Below are 17,046 nucleotides of genomic sequence, written 5' to 3'. Positions count from 1 at the left end.
AAAAAAAAAAAAAAAAAAAAAAAATTACATATACAGTATATCTCAATTGCATGGTATATGTACGGAGAAAAACAAAAAGTGTTAAGTGTTATCTCTGAATAGTGGATGATTTTAATTTTCTTCTATACATTTATATTGATTTTTCCACATTTCAAGCATGAGCATTTATCCCTTTTAAAACCAGGAAGAAGCAATATAAGTGATTTTCTTTGATCCTCTACCTCTCGTCCCACCCGGCGTGTCTCAGTGCCCTGCCTGGCCACCCTGACCTTGTCGTCAAGCTGCTTATAGAGGCGGCGGATCTCCTCCTCGTATTTCTGCCGCTCTTCGGGCGCAATGCGCACCACGATGGATGAGTTGTCATTCACAGGGGTCTCCTCACAGAGCTCAGCTCCCAGGGCTGCCTCCTCCCCAGCCAGGCGCTCCGTCTCAGGCACATTCTCTCCTGCAAAGGGGCAGGACAAGGTGAGGGATGGGAGAAGAAGCTGCATCCACGAGTTCTTCCTTCTCATTCTGCATGCCAAGACCTCTGGGCCCTTGAACTCTCTTGCCAGGTGGACCTTCTACCTTTTGGGAGTCTGGGAGGTAGGTAGTCAGGCCCCTCCCTTCCCTCATGACTGCTCTACTGCACCTGTCCAGAAACACAGTCCTTCTTCCTGGAGACTGAACTGGCCAGAAACATCACCCAAACAGAGTTGGCTCCCAAGCCACCTCCTCCTCCTCCTCCTCCCACTGCCCCTCACTCCCATCTATCCATCTCTAACCATTGCGCCACCGGCTCAGCTCAGCCTCTAGCTTCGCAATCGTCTCCTTCTGGGCCTTTGTCTTCTCCTTCTCCTTCTCATATTTCTTCTTCCACTGCTCAGCAGTCAACTCCAGATTTACTGAGGCAGTGTTCTTAATGGTCTTTGCCCTGGGTGAGGAGAAGAGGAACAAAGATATGAGACGTACATTAGACTTGGGTGACCCTGAGGAGAGAGCCGCAGGGGCTGGGATGGGAAGCTGGGTACCAGGGATCCCTCTGGGGACCCTGCCACTGACCGCTGCCCAAACATCAGGGTGGACTTGGTCTCTGCATCATTGTAACTGGACGGTGAGCAACAGATGAACATAGTTGTCCGGCAGTTTCCCCCGAGAGAGTCCTGGAGAATCCTTGTCATTTTGCTGTCACGATATGGAACATAGCTTTTCTGGGGGAGGAAGGAGACCATGAATCAGAAATAAACAAATAAAATTCAACAGGGAATCAGAAAGGATAGTGGTGTCACCCGGGGATCAAGCAACCCATGAATTGGGGCATGATTATATGGTGGCATTAGCAGGTGGGGGAGGAAACAGGGTGGGGCTTGAGGGGTGAGGGGACCTAAGGATCACTCACAGTGCCCTCAGCCAGTGCAGAGATCACATTGCCCAGGGCTGACAGTGACTTGTTGATATTCTTTGCCTCATCCAGCACGGCTCCCTCTGCTCCAGTCTTGCTGACCTACCAGGGCAGTAAGAGATGAGTGTGTATGAGCAGCTGCACATGGAGAGGGCTGTCACTACCTCATTCCAGGGCTCAGTCCACGGAGAAAGGAAGGAACGGGGAAGAAGATGGAGTAAAAGAGATCCTTGGCTGGGATTGGGGAAGGCCCTTCTTCTGTTCCCCTAAACTCTCTTGTCAAACACCACATTGCCCCTAACGCCTGCCACATATTATATGATTCCGTTTTGCTTTTTTTTTTTTTTTTTTTTTTGAGACAGAGTCTCACTCTTGTTCCCAGGCTGGAGTGCAATGGTGCGATCTCGGCTTACCACAACCTCCGCCTCCCAGGTTCAATAGGTTATCCTGCCTCAGCCTCCTGAGTAGCTGGGATTACAGGCATGTGCCACCATGCCTGGCTAATTTTGCATTTTTTGTAGAGATGGGGTTTCTCCATGTTGGCCAGGCTGGTGATCCACCACCCTCAGCCTCCCAAAGTGCTGGGATTACAGGTGTGAGCCACTGTGCCCAGCCATATGATCCCATTTATATGAAATGTTCAGGATAGGCAAATCCATAGAGACAGAAAGTAGATTAGAAATTGACAGGGGATGGGGTTAAGAGACAATGGAGAATGGTGTAAACCCGGGAGGCGGAGCTTGCACTGAGCCGAGATCCGGCCACTGCACTCCAGCCTGGGCGGTAGAGCGAGACTCTGTCTCAAAAAAAAAAAAGAAAATGGAGAGTGACTGTGAATGGATGATGACAGTGTTCTAGAATTGGATAGCGTAATGGTTGTACAACCTTAGGAACATACTACAAACAACTGAATTGCACTTTAAAATGGTGAACTTTATGGTATGTGAATTATATCCCAATACAAATCATTTTTTAGTTAAAAAACAGCTGGCCGGACACAGTGGCTCATGCCTGTAGTCCCAGTACTTTGGGAAGCCGAGGCAGGCAGATCATGAGGTCAGGAGTTTGAGACCAGCCTCGCCAACATGGTGAAACCCTGTCTCTACTAAAAATACAAAAATTAGCCAGGCTTGGTGGCGGGAGCCTGTAATCCCAGCTACTTGGGAGACTGAGGCAGGAGAATCACTTGAACCTGGGAGGCGGGGGTTGCAGTGAGCGGAGAGTGTGCCACTGCACTCCTCCAGCCTGGGTGACAGAGCAAGAATCCGTCTCAAAAAAAAAAAAAAGAGCCAAGGACCAGCCTAGCCAACATAGTGAAATCTCATTTCTACTAAAAATACAAAAAATTAGCCAGGCATGGTGGCGGGCACCTGTAATCCCAGCTACTTGGGAGGCTGAGGCAGGAGAATCACTTGAACCCAGAAGGCAGAGGTTGCAGTGAGCCGAGATGGTGCCACTGCAATCCAGCCTGGGCGACAGAGTGAGACTCTGTCTCAAAAAAAAAAAAAGAAAAGAACCAAGGCTTCCACCCGCCCCATATCCACAGGACCCCCTACCTTCTCACTCCCTGCCAGGTCCACCAGATACAGCTTCCCACTGAGCTTCTGCTCCGTTTCCATGTTCTCCTGCTTGATGTTGATGAGGAAGATGCTGTGGCTCCGAGAGCTATGCTCATTCATGTCTGCAGGAGCAAGGGAGAAACAGGAACTGCACCACTCTGCAGAACTGAGGTCCTCAGCCCCAGGCTTCCACTGACCCCAGCCCCGCCCACCCAGAGAGAAGGCACCCACCAGAACTAGCCCTGCTGCCACATCTCCCAGGCAGCAGGGTCCTACAGACAAAGGGTCCTCCTCCTCTGTGGGGCACAGTGTTTCCTTGCTCACTTTTGAGTCCCTCCACCCCAAAGGACACAGAACACAGGTGGATCCTCAGACTCGAGAGATCCCCTTGTCTCCTCACTCACTGGTAACAGCCACATGACGATTTGATTTCCCTTCATCAATCACATCCAGAATCTCCTCCGGGCTGGACACAAAGCGTTCAGTACAACCCTGTGGGGGACAAATGGACAGTGACCCATACGCTTTGTTTTTTAAGTTTGTATTTATTTATTTATTTATTTATTTTTTCCTTTTGAGATGGAGCTCTGTTGCCCAGGCTGGAGTGCAGTGTCGAGATCTCGGCTCACTGCAACCTCCACCTCCCAGGTTCAAGCGATTCTCCTGCCTCAGTCTCCCAAGAAGCTGGGATTACAGGCGCCTGCCACCACACCCAGCTACTTTTTGTATTTTTAGTAGTGAGATGGTGTTTTACCATGTTGGTCAGGCTGGTCTCAAAGTCCTGACCTCGTGATCCGCCTGCCTTGGCCTCCGAAAGTACTGGGATTACAGGTGTAAGCCACCGCGCCCAACTTTGTATTTATTTTTATCTTGTGTATTTACTACTTTTTTGAAACAGCGGTGGGCACGGTGGCTCACGCCCGTAATCCCAGCACTTTGGGAGGCCAAGGCGGGTGGATAACCTGAGGTCAGGATTTCGTGACCAGCCTGGCCAACATGGCAAAATCCCGTCTCTACTAAAAATACAAAATTAGCCAGACTTGGTGGCACATGCCTGTAATTCCAGCTACTCAGAAGGCTGAGGCAGGAGAATTGCTTGAACCCAGGAGGCTGAGGTTGCAGTGAGCCAAGATCAGGCGCCATTGTATCCCAGCCTGGGCAACGAGAGAGAAATTCTGTCTCAAAAAAAAAAAAAGAAAAAGAAAAAAGAAAACAGTGTTGCAGTGGCTCACGCCTGTAATCCCAGCACACTGGGAGGCTGAGGTGGGCAGATCACCTGAGGTCAGGAGTTTGAGACCAGCCTGGCCAACATGGTGAAACCCCATCTCTACTAAAAATACTAAAATTAGCCAGACGTGGTGGCACATGCTTGTAGTCTCAGCTACTCGGGAGCCTGAGGCAGGAGAATCACTTGAACCCGGGATGGGGAGGTTGTAGTGACCCTAGATCGAGCCACTGTACTCCAGCCTGGGCAACAGAGCAAGACTCTGTCTCAAAAAAAAGAAAATTAAATTAAATAAGAGACAGGGTCTTGCTGTGTTGGCCAGGCTGATCTTGAACTCCTCAAGTGATCCTCCCACCTCAGCCTCCTAAAGTGTTGGGATTACAGGCATGAGCCACAGCCTCCAGGCATGTCTTCCACTAAACTTTGATTTGCAAATTAAACTGCATGCACACTGACCAATGACCTTTCAAGTCAGTATCTTTTCTTCTTCCTTTTTTTAAAGACAGGTTCTCACTCTGTCGCCCAGGCTGGAGTGCAGTGGTGCAATCTCGGCTCACCGCAACCTCTGCCTCCCAGGTTCAAGAGATTCTCCTGCCTCGGTGTCCCAAGTAGCTGGGATTACAGGCGTGAGCCACCACGCCCAGTTAATTTTTTGTATTTTTAGTAGAAACGGGGTTTCACTATATTGGCCAGGCTGGTCTCGAACTCCTGGCCTCAAGTGATCCACCCACCTCAGCCTCCCAAAGTGCTGGGATTACAGGCGTGAGCCACCATGCCCAGCCAAGACAGTCTCTGATCCCCTAGACTCTCCCTGGCCCCTAGACACATCTCATTCCTCCAGGATATCCACTCTCCAACTTCAGAGTCACTGACCTATGATCCTCCCCAACCCACACTCTCAATACACTGGACCCACATAGGTGCCCCACACCCACTCTCACCTTGACAAATGGCACACGGTTCTTGTCCTCGTGCACAGACAGATTTGTCTTGGTCACTAAATCGAAAGAATGCAGGGTGAGAGCAAGACTAGTACTTCTACCGCCCCCACCTGCACCTTGCAATCGGCTAAGATGGTGGTTTTCTTCTCTGTGCTAAAGGAAGACTCTCCCTGTGAAGCCTAAACTCCCTGCATGAGCTGAAGGCTCAGTTCCTCCTCCTTCTCCTTAGGGCTCCTGCACTCCAGCCCCAGATCCTCTCAAACTGTTTATATGTAGTCCTGGGCTCCTAAGTCCATCTCCTGACCTTCTCAGTTTTTGGTAATTCTGGCGAATGGAGCCAAAGGACTTGGGTGCTGTGTGCCCTCTGCATCTCTTGTCAATTGGTACCTAATTCCATGTGCAGTATGAGCTCTCTTTTCTCCACCCTCCTCACACACCTTCATCCACTGGGGCAAAACACTCACCATCCAGAAGGTCACGAATTTTGTCCAGGTAAATTTCAAAGTAAGAAACCTGGTTAAGAAGAAAGAAGGAATGTGAAGTAAAGAGGGCCTATCTTAAATCTGGTTCAGGAATCCCACACTAATGTGACCTGCTCAAACAGTGGTGGTGGGAGGAAAAGAACAGAGGAGAACATCTTGACAAAGAACTGTGGTAACCGGAAAGGGAGTCAAGTTGGGGAGCCCAGGCTCTTCAGTGGGTTTATTTTAGATCTTCCCCTCCCAGTCCCTATCTGAATGCCCAGCTGTCGTGCCCTGGTCACCTTGATGTGGAACTCAAGGTTCTCATCCATGGAGTAGATGTGGTTGAAGATGTCTCGGGCAATTCGAGGAATGATTCCCATCAGCTGGGGGTCGTGCAGCTTTCCCTGGGGAGTGAAGGCATTTGAGAGTGAAGCTGGGGCTCAGGGATATTGAGACAACTCAGATATATGCAGGTGAACACCAAGGCAAGAGTCAATAAGAAGAACATCCTAAGTTAGGAGATGGTCACCACCATGTCTGCCTTTTAGAGGAGCAAGGAGATAATTGAGTAGCCCTTTGGACTTCCATTGCTTTTCCAGATCCAAAGAAGACTGGAGTAGTGGAAAGGATGATCCACTGCAGTGGGCTGAAGGGATTCCATTACACTTCCCCTAATATTGCCCTTCAGTTCATCCTCTGTACCCATCTGTCTGCCTCTGGACCAGGCAATCCTTGATTCCTAGATCTTCCCCCACTGAGATTCCCTGATCTTAACACTCATTAACACTCCTAGCCCCTCAACCACCAGAGCTAAAACCCTCACCTCCATGGTATGTGTTTTCCCTGAGGATGTCTGTCCATAAGCAAAAATGGTGCCATTGTAGCCAGCAAGGACATCTGGAAGAGACAGTAGAGAAAGAGTACTGGTGGAGATAAGTCGGGTAGGAAATGGGGTGCTGAGAAGAGACATTCTAAAAAGAAATCTATTACCTTTGACAATCTGCATGGCACATGCATGATAAACTTGCTCCTGAGTCGTGTTTGGGGGGAATACACGGTCAAAAACATATGGCTTCCCCTGGAATGAAAATAAAAGATATCAGACATCAGCAGGCAGGATGTGAGGGAAAAGAAATACCACAACCTCCTTCCAGCAGCTGAGAAAGGCACCCTTTTCTTCAATGCCCCTAATGAACAGAAATGTGGGAGAATGGCCGGTTGTGGTGGCTCACACCTGTAATTCCAGCATTTTAAGAGGCTTAGGAGGGCAGATCACGAGGTCAGGAGTTCAAGACCAGCCTGGCCAATATGGTGAAACCCCGTCTCTACTAAAAATACAAAAATTAGCCGGGTGTGGTGGCAGGTGCCTGTAGTCCCAGCTACTCGGGAGGCAGAGACAGGAGAATGGCATGAAACCAGGAGGCAGAGCTTGCAGTGAGCTGAGATTGCGCCACTGCACTCCAGCCTAGCGACAGCGTGAGATTCCATCTCAAAAAACAAACAAAAACAAAGAAAAGAAATGTGGGAGAATAAGAGAAACTAAAGGTACTGATGCCAGGAGTTGTGTCTGTGGTAGAGGAGTATTGCACAGTGAGATTGCGTTAGGGGATCTTAGTTGTGGTATGATGATTGAGCACTCCACTACCCCAAACTCCTCCCTGGGAAATCACATGAAAAAAGACAATAGGGCCACAGGAGATGAAAAGTGAAGAACAATTCATTAACACTAAAAAGTATCTCAAGCTAGAAATATCTTCCTCAACAGATCCACATACCCTAATATGGAAAGATCTTCAGATGTACTAAATGAAAGATGCAAAGTTAGTGACATATATGTACAGCATGTTCCCTACCATGTAAATGAAATTCAGTCTACACTGAGAGCCTCTGTGGAAACATTAACACAAGCTCTCTCTCTTTGTGAAAGGAATATATGCAATCAGATATGTGGGTCTCCCTTTAAGAACAGAACAAGTTTTAATTTGGGCCGGGTGTGGTGGCTCACGCCTGTAATCCCAGCACTTTGGGAGGCCGAGGCAGGCGGATCACCTGAGGTCAGGAGTTCGAGACCAGCCTGGCCAACATGCTGAAATCCCATCTCTACTAAAAATACAAAAATTAGCCAGGTGTGGTGGTGGGCACCTGTAATCCCAGCTACTCAGGAGGCTGAGGCAGGAGAATCTCTTGAACCCGGGAGGTGGAGGTTGCAGTGAGCCAAGATCGCATCATTGCACTCCAACCTGGGGGACAACAGCAAGACTTCATCTCAAAAAAAAAGAAAAAAAGAAAGAACGTAAAGCAAATCATTCAGATCTACAAATCCTTGTTGAATTCAGGAATATGTTGTATATCACGTGTGCTAATAAGAATGATAAAGATACAAAATACAACTTAGGGAGCTAACCAATGAATATATTTGATGGCTAATCACATTAGCGGTAAATCTCTGGGAAGAGTAAATGAGACAATGCTTGTTCTCTATCATAGGTGACTGACTTGTCAAATTGTTTTATTACAGAGTCCATCTTTATCCAACCGAAATGTAAACCTCAAGATCTACAGAAGCCAGAGTTTGCAGAGTTTGGGAGATATGTTTTAACTAATTAAGGAAAGTTATAAACCATGGCTAGAGCTGGAGATGTGGCTCTAGGTATAGCAATAACATTGCATGAGTATATACAGAATTTTTTTTCTAGAAGGAATTATACAAAAGTGTTAACAGTGGTTACTTTGAGGAGAGAAACTGAGACAAAGGCTTTTATTTTTCATTTTGCATCCTGCATGGTTTACATTTTTAAACTATGTACAAGCATTATATTTTTAAAAAGTTTTAATGGCAAAGAAGAGATAATTGTGTATTCTTTTATTCTTTATATTTCTTTATATAAAAGAAAACTAATAAATGTTTTTTATATTTAAAAAATTAAATTAAATCTGGCTTATAGAAAAAAATCCTACCTAAAATATTCATCTAGTCTCTCTGTGGTGAAAGCCTCTGAAACCCAAGAAACAGAATCCACTAAGGAAAAGAAGTTAGAAAAGTGCTCTCTGTAAAGTACCAACAGATAGAACCTTTCTGGAGGACCATTCTATTAAATATTTAAATGTCCATACTGTTCACAGTCTGTACCAGGATTCCAGTGCTAAAATTTCCTTTTACAAAACACTTGCTGGGCTGGGCACGGTGACTCATGCCTATAATCCCAGCATTTTGGGAGGCTGAGGCAGGCAGATCACTTGAGGTCAGGAGTTTAAGACCAGCCTGGGCAACATGGTGAAACCCCATCTCTACAAAAAATACAAAAATTATCTGGGTGTGGTGGTGCACGCCTGTAATTCCAGCTACTCGGGAGGCTGAGGTGGGAGAATTACCTGAGCTCAAAAGGCAGAGGTTGCAGTGAGCCAAGACCGGGCCACTGCACTCCAGCCTGGGCGACAGAGAGACACCCTGCATCAAACAAACAAACAAATAAACAAACAAAAAATCTCTATTTTTTTATTTTATTTTCTTTTTCTTGAGTCAGGTTCTCATCTGTCATGCAGGCTGGAGTACAGTGGCGAAATCACAGCTCACCGCAGCCTCAACCTCCCGGGCCCAAGCAATCCTCCCAAGTAGCTGGGACCACAGGCACATGCCACTATACCTGCCTAATTTTGTTTATTTTTTGTAGAGGCAGGGTCTCACCATGTTGCCCGGGCTGGTCTCAAACTCCCGGGCTCAGGCAATCCACCCACCTCAGCCTCCCAAAGCGCTAGGATTGCAAGCGTGAGCCACTATGCCCCGCCTTAAAAACTCTCATAAATTAGTAACAAAAAGACAAAAACTAAACAGAAAAAGGTGAACAAGAACTAGAAACAAGCAACAGAAGAAGAAATATAAATGTTCAGTAACTATGAAGATGTTCAACATTTTCCAAGAAAAGAAACTGTAATGGTAAAATCTCTTTTCACCACTCAAACTGGAAAACAAAATTTGCATTGTAATACCTAGTGTAGATGTGGGTTCAAAAAAATGAGAACTTTCATTATTTTCTGGTTGGTGAGTACATCCATAAAACAATTCAAAAATGCATATTCAAAAGACTTAAATTTTACATATCCATTGATCCAGAAACTCTACTTCTAAGAATTGATATCATGGAAATCAAGATTTCGCTACAAGGGTGTTTATCATCACATTGCTTATAATAATGAGAAATTACTTAAAGGAGTAACATTTAGGAGACTGGTTAACCTAAGGAGTGGATTAAATTATAGCATATACATATATTTTATTCCTCACTGTTACTTAAAATAATGCCATAACTAGCTGGGCATGGTGGCTCATGCTTGTAATCCCAGCACTTTGGGAGGCCAAGACAGGCAGATTACTTGAGGCCAGGAGTTCGAGACTAGCCTGGCCAACATGGTGAAACCCTGTCTCTACTAAAAATACAAAAATTAGCCGCGCATAGTGGTGCATGCCTGTAATCTCACCTACTTGGGAGGCTGAGGCACAAGAATCGCTTGAACCGAGGAGGCAGAGGTTGCAGTGAGCCGAGATTATGCCACTGCACTCCAGCCTGAGCAACTGAGACTGCCTCAAAAATAAAATAAAATAAATATATCATAATAGAATATTAATAAATAGAATGTCAATATATCTCAAAAACATGTTGAAAGAATCTAAACACAAAAGAGCACATACTGTATTACTCCCTTTATATGAAGTTCAAGAATGGACAGAACTTATCTGTAGCACTAGAAGTCAAAATAGTAGCTACCTGCTATTGTGATAACAACATACACGTGGTATTGACAGGAAGAGGATATGAAGGAGCTTTCAGGAGTGACAGAAATATTCTAGATATTGATCTGTGTAGTGGTTACATAGGTGTCTACATATGTTATAAAATTCATCAAGCTGTTTGCCTAAAATCTGTACACTGTATGTAAATTATATCACTATTATAAATTATAACATCACAAAATGATGTTATAGTGGCTCTTAAACATTAATTAAAACATATTAATTAATATTAATTAATGCTCGACCTCACTGTTAATAAGCAAAATGCATACTAAAACTGTGAAACACCATTTTTACCTATGAAAGTGGCCAAAATAAAATAGACAACGCATTACACTAGTGACAATGTGAGTAAATAGATATTCACACATACTGCTGAGGGTACATAGAAATTGGAGCCAACTCTATGAAAGGCAATTTGGAAATAGCCTCACATTTTTAAATGCATATGCCTTATCACCTCTACTTCGAAAAAATTATCCTGTAGACATACTGCACATACGCAAAAAATATTTATACAAGGTCATTCAACTGTTTGTGATAGCAGATGATTAGAACAACCCTTAACGTCCACCAACAGAGGCCTCGTTAAATAATGGCCTATCCCTACAACAAATTATACAGTTGAATGAGATAGCTCATGTGAGGTGTAATCCCAGCCCTTTGGGAGGTCGAGGCTGGAGGATCTTTGAGACCAGGAGTTGGAGACCAGCCTGGGCAACATAGGGAGACTCTGCCTGTACAAAAATTGTTTTTAAAAAAGCCAGGCATGGTGGCATGGGCCTTGTGGTCCCAGCTACTAAGAAGGCTGAAGCAGGATGATGGCCTGAGCCTCGAAGGTGGAGGCTGCAGTGAGCCATGACTGCACCACTGCACTCCAGCCTGAGCAACAGAGCGAGGCCCTGTCTTGAAAAAAACAAAACAAAACAAAAACAAAAACAAAAAAAGAATGAGATAAATCTTTATGTGCTGATAAGGAATGATCTCCAAGACTCAGTGTTTTGTCTTGGGGTTGTTTGTTTTTTGTTTTTGTTTTTTGAGACAGAGTCTTGCTCTGTCGCCCAAGCTGGAGTGCAGTGGCACCATCTCAGCTCACTGCAATCTCTGCCTCCTGGGCTCAAGCAATTCTCCTGCCTCAGCCTCCAGAGTAGCTGGGATTACAGGCACCTGCCACCACACCCAGCTAATTTCTGTATTTTTAGTAGAGATGGGGTTTCGCCATGTTGGCCAGGCTGGTCTCGAACTCCTGACCTCAGGTGATCCGCCCGCCTTGGCCTCCAAAAGTGCTGAGATTACAGGGGTGAGCCACCACACCTGGCCTAACTTTTGTATTTTTAGTAGAGATGAGGTTTTACCATGTTGGCTAGGCTGGTCTCGAACTCCTGACCTCAAGTGATCCGCCTGCCTCGGCCTCAAAGTGCTTGGATTACAGGCATGAGACACCACGCCCAGGCTGTTTTTGTTATTTTTTTTTTTTTTTTTTGAGACAGAGTCTCGCGCTGTGTCACCCAGGCTGGAGTGCAGTGGCGCAATCTCGGCTCACTGCAAGCTCCGCCTCTCAGGTTCACGCCATTCTCCTGCCTCAGCCTCCGAGTAGCTGGGACTACAGGCGCCCGCCACCACGCCCGGCTAGTTTTTTGTATTTTTAGTAGAGACGGGGTTTCACCATGTTAGCCAGGATGGTCTCGATCTCCTGACCTCGTGATCCACCCGCCTCGGCCTCCCAAAGTGCTGGGATTACAGGCTTCAGCCACCGCGCCCGGCCTGTTTTTGTTATTAAAGGTGCAGAATGGATGTATAATATGCTACCGTTTGTGTAAAAAAAGGTATGCATGTATATATGTATTTGCTTATAAATGTATAGTAGGTTTTTGGAAAGATTCACAAGAAGTTGCCTTCTGAAAGGGGAACTGTGTGGCTGGAAAAGAAGGGTAAGAAAGAGAAGGAAACAATATAAACCTTTTCATATCCTTTGCATTTTGTCACATGTGCAGGTAAGACATTCGAAAGTTAAATTAAAAATTGTAAAATATAGCCAGGTATGGTGGCACATGCCTATAATCCTAGATACTCAGGAGGCTGAGGTGAGAGGTTTGCTTGAACCCAGAAGGTGGAGGTTGCAGTGAGCCGAGATCACACCACTGCACACTCCAGCCTGAGTGACAGCATGAGACGCCATCTCAAAAAAAAAAATTGTAAAATAATAAAGTTATGTGAAAATATTTAACAATGGCAAACTAGTAATAATATTTTGTTAGAGATAAAAGGTTACAAAACTATATATAGTTTATGATATAATCTTATTAAAATTAACACATGTATATATGCAGGGAAAAACACTGGCAAAATACATCAAATTATTATTAATAACAATGCTTTTTTGGGGTGGTAAGATATTGGGTGATTTTTAGCTTCTTCTGCATCCTTTTCTTTGTCTTTAACTTTGTTAACAATTAAAATGTATTAGTGTTGTAATTACATTTTTTTTTTTCTTTTTTTTTTTGAGACAGAGTCTTGCTCAGTCGCCCAGGCTGGAGTGCGGTGGCGCGATCTCGGCTCACTGCAAGCTCCACCTCCCGGGTTCAGGCCATTCTCCTGCCTCAGCCTCCCGAGTAGCTGGGACTACAGGCACCCACCACTACGCCCGGCTAATTTTTTTGTATTTTTAGTAGAGACGGGTTTCACCATGTTAGCCAGGATGGTCTCGATCTCCTGACCTCGTGATCCGCCCGTCTCGGCCTCCCAAAGTGCTGGGATTACAGGCGTGAGCCACCGCGCCCGGCCGTAATTACATTATTTTTAATATTATTAAAGAAAAATCTACCTTAATTTTGAATTGTGATTAATTCTTGAATTATAATCTACCTCAATGTTTCTCCCACCCAGTGGCCAAGAAATAGAAACAAGCAAAATATGTCTATCTCAGGCCAATACCTCTCATCTCTTTTATTTTTTAACTTCCTTTTTCCTTTATTATATGACATACACTTATTGACTTCATATTAGCATTTAAGTATTGTTAACTTTATGTAATAGCATTTGAGTTGGGGATTGGTGCATTTCCGGTTGTATGAAGGATAGTGGTATTATATTAGGCGTATTATGACCTTATTATTGTCCTTATTTGAAGATTTGTATCAGGAGATGTGTATGGGTTCAAGTTGACAAGGGGTGGACTTGTGATGTTTAATACTGAGTGTCAACTTGATTGGACTGAATCATGCAAAGTATTGATCCTGGGTGTGTCTGTGAGGGTGTTGCCAAAGGAGATTAACATATGAGTCAGTGGAGTGGGAAAGGCAGACCCACCCTTAACCTGGGTGGGCATAATTTAATCAGCTGCCAGTGCAGCCAGAATATAAAACAGGCAGAAAAATGTGAAAAGATGAGACTGGCTTTCTCATCTCTTTTTCCACCAACAATCTCTATCCATGCTTCACAAAGCCAGGCATCCAGCCAAAGGGGATTAAATGTAACTCTCAAGCCAACCTTGCCCCTCCCCTCCCCCTACAAACATGGGTACCAACACACCAACCACCCCACCCCAGCCCCCACACACACTCCCTCAAAATATTCCCAGTTACAGGATTCTAGAAGGCTCCACAGATGCATTAAAATGGAGAGCGCTCTCCAAATGCTGAAGCCAATTATAGCCCCTTTTCATCAGGAACCCCTTTACATCAGTCTAGGCTGGGAAGAAAGAAAAGAGCAGAGAGGGAAGAAGGGAGAGGTTCTCAGATTTGTGAGTCTAAAAGATACCCAAGAGCTAAAAATTGGTGCATTTAGTAATCTCCTGAACAGGGAAAGCCACGTGACAAGAGATATGATTTCAGGAGTTCTGGGAAGGCCTGCTACCTACTTCTCTATTCTTGGCTGGGCTCTAAAATTCCAAGCCTAGCTCTTTATTTCTTTAAGAGTTTTTTATTCCTTTTAAAATGTAAATGTCTTTTTTCTTTTTTTTTTCTTTTTTTTTTTGAGACGGAGTTTCCCTCTTTCACCCAGGCTGGAGTACAGCGGCATGATCTTGGCTCACTGCAATCTTGGCCTCCCAGGTTCAAGTGACTCTCCTGCCTCAGCCTTCCAAGTAGCTGGGATTACAGGCACCCACCACCACACCCGGCTAATTTTTGTATTTTCAGTATAGACAGGGTTTCACCATGTTGGCCATGCTGGTCTCGAACTCCTGACCTCGTTATCTGCTCTCCTCAGTCTCCCAAAGTGCTGGGATTACAGGCGTGAGCCACCGTGTCCAGCCCATTTCTTTTTTAAATATTTATTTATTTATTTATTTTTGAGATGGAGTCTTGCTCCATTGCCCAGGCTGGAGTGCAGTGGCGAAATCTCGGCTCACTGCAACCTCTGCCTCCCAGGTTCAAGCAATTCTCCTGTATCAGCCTCCTGAGTAGTTGGGTTTATAGGTACCTGCCACCACGCCCAGCTAAGTTTTGTACATTTCTTTTGATTTTCTATTGATTATACTCAGGATGAATTAATTTTGTCTGATTTTTTTTTTTTTTTAAATTACTGCTCCTTGTACAGCAGGGCTAACCCATGGGCAGTGTGCCCAGAGTAAACTGATCTTTTCATGAAAATAACTAGACCAGTGGTCTTCCACTTTTCCTGCCTGTAGACATGGGAAGCACCACCATTATTTACAGATCTTATAACACACAATTACTCTGAACCAGACTGTAGTATGTTGTGGGAGGTTTCTTATCAGAATCTGGGGGAGTATATAGATAGTTAGCAAAAGCCATATCTGATGTTCCTCTCCCCTGCCTCTGCCCGGGCCACTCCATGGACTGTGGATCACAACCTTGATCCAGATTTTCCTGAAGGCAGGGATTCCCTTTAAATCCCCAACACCAAACACAGTCCCTGGCCTATAGGATGCTGATGTAGTTTGGATGTTTGTCCTCCCCAAATCTCATGTTGACATTCGATATCCCCAATGCTGGAGGCGGGGCATGGTGGGAAGTGCTTGGCTCAAGGAGGTAAATCCCTGATGAGTGGCTTGGTGCCTTCCCCATGGTAATGAGTGAGTTCTCGCTCTATGAGTTCATGTGAGAGCTGGCTGTTAAAAAGAGCTTGGCACCTCTTGCTTTCCCTCTTGTTCCCTCTCTTACCATGTGACTCCTGCTCCCTCTTTGCCTCCCACCATGATTGGAAGCTTCCCGAGGCCCTCACCAGAGCAGATGCTGGTGCCATGCTTCTTGCACAGCCTGCAGAACTGTTAGCCAAATATACCTCTTTTCTTTATAAATTACCCAGCCTGGGATATTCCTTTATAGCACCATATAGAGGACTATGACAGATGCACTTCATAAATATTTGTTGAATAAACATAGATATTGACAAAGAAGGGAGCAAGAAGATACTTGGGATCTGGAGGTTTGGATGAAACAATTAGTAAAAAGGAAAAGTATTACCCACTTCCCAATTTTGTCAAAGCTAGCTTGTGGGGAGATAGCATATAAAATAGTGATAATATCTAACTCTTATTGAGGGTTTACTGTTTGTCTGCTGTGTTACAAAGCAGTTTATATGCATTATCTCATTTAATGTTCACAGTAATCCTAGGACATAGATACTGTTATTATTCCCACTTTATAGATGATGAAACAGGCTCAAAGAGGTCAGGTAGCTTCCCCACAGTCACATGGCTGAGAAATGGTAGAGCACAGTTTCAAATTCAAGCAATCCGATTCCAGACAAATCGATCCAAAGAACTGAAATGCCAACACTGTGTCAGAGCCTTATCAAGGCTTTTCTTTCCCCTCCTCCATATCTCCCCTCCTCACATTTGGGCATTTTTCCAAGTATTTCCAGACAGAACTAAAGCCTTTCATCACTCCCTTTTTCCAACCTCAATCCCATTTTCAGAAGTATGTAATCCTCCCATCCACCCTCTCTACCTGTAGGTAATCAAAGACTCTGTGAGTTGTTAATGAGAAATAGTCACAGAGTCTCTCCTCCTCTTAGGAATGTCCCCGAGATCCAATCTCTCTCCCACCCCCAGCAGTCAAAGTGTTCCTTATAGCCTTCTCTGAAGGGCCTCTCTTCAGAGTCCCACAGTCCAGGGTTCTTTGTTCTCCTTTAATCACACTCGGAGCCTCCCTGATGTCTCCTCTTCCATTTGTGTATCCCAGTACCTTTCTGTACTTTTCTATCATGTGTGCTGACTAAAGCTAATTGGGGCTGGGGGTTTAAGATCAGGGGTCCAAAGATGACCAACCTGTTCAACCCTCAGTAAAGCACTTGGTATAAGCTGAACTTCAAGTGCCAGGCCTGATTTCCATAGTGACACCCGTGGGGATTGTTGCCATGGTAATGCTGGAAAGACACTGGCCACTGTGAACGTTACTTCTCGTCTCCATTTTTCTTTATGAGACTCCTCCAAAGCAAGGGAGAGCCCTGCTCCCCACTTCAGATATCAAATCCCAGGCCACCCCAAACAATACTGATTCTGCTCTAATAACCCTGCAGGTCCCAACCTAGCTTTGCCAAGTGAGGTACACAATGGTCCTAGCTTCTTGCATTAAGAACCCACTTAACCATCGGGAGACCTGAGGGAGGTAGCTGTGTACACTTGAATGAAGGGGAAAGAGAAAGAGTGTGTATGTACATATGTGTTTCTTCACTGTCATCCCTCCCACATCTGGTACACATGCATCCACCCAGACAGCA

The 17,046-nt window shown here is 45.1% G+C and overlaps 1 protein-coding gene across 1 annotated transcript in view; it reads right to left on the bottom strand.

Annotated features, from left to right (window-relative positions):
• Positions 1 to 17,046, bottom strand: part of KIF5A (kinesin family member 5A) — a 34,124-nt gene that overhangs the window by 13,881 nt on the left and 3,197 nt on the right. The window contains exons 2-13 of the mRNA XM_025401446.1: positions 10,334 to 10,336; positions 6,561 to 6,648; positions 6,394 to 6,467; positions 5,870 to 5,974; positions 5,571 to 5,619; positions 5,107 to 5,162; positions 3,345 to 3,432; positions 2,938 to 3,062; positions 1,379 to 1,483; positions 1,042 to 1,190; positions 765 to 913; positions 270 to 445 (exon numbers count right to left, since the gene is read on the bottom strand). Of these exons, the coding sequence (XP_025257231.1) occupies positions 270 to 445; positions 765 to 913; positions 1,042 to 1,190; positions 1,379 to 1,483; positions 2,938 to 3,062; positions 3,345 to 3,432; positions 5,107 to 5,162; positions 5,571 to 5,619; positions 5,870 to 5,974; positions 6,394 to 6,467; positions 6,561 to 6,648; positions 10,334 to 10,336 (1,167 nt within the window). The remainder of the gene's footprint in view (positions 1 to 269; positions 446 to 764; positions 914 to 1,041; positions 1,191 to 1,378; positions 1,484 to 2,937; positions 3,063 to 3,344; positions 3,433 to 5,106; positions 5,163 to 5,570; positions 5,620 to 5,869; positions 5,975 to 6,393; positions 6,468 to 6,560; positions 6,649 to 10,333; positions 10,337 to 17,046) is intronic.

This window comes from Theropithecus gelada, chromosome 11 (assembly GCF_003255815.1).
Source record: "Theropithecus gelada isolate Dixy chromosome 11, Tgel_1.0, whole genome shotgun sequence".
In the NCBI taxonomy this organism is placed as follows: domain Eukaryota; kingdom Metazoa; phylum Chordata; class Mammalia; order Primates; family Cercopithecidae; genus Theropithecus; species Theropithecus gelada.
This window is presented reverse-complemented; position numbering and strand designations above follow the sequence as displayed.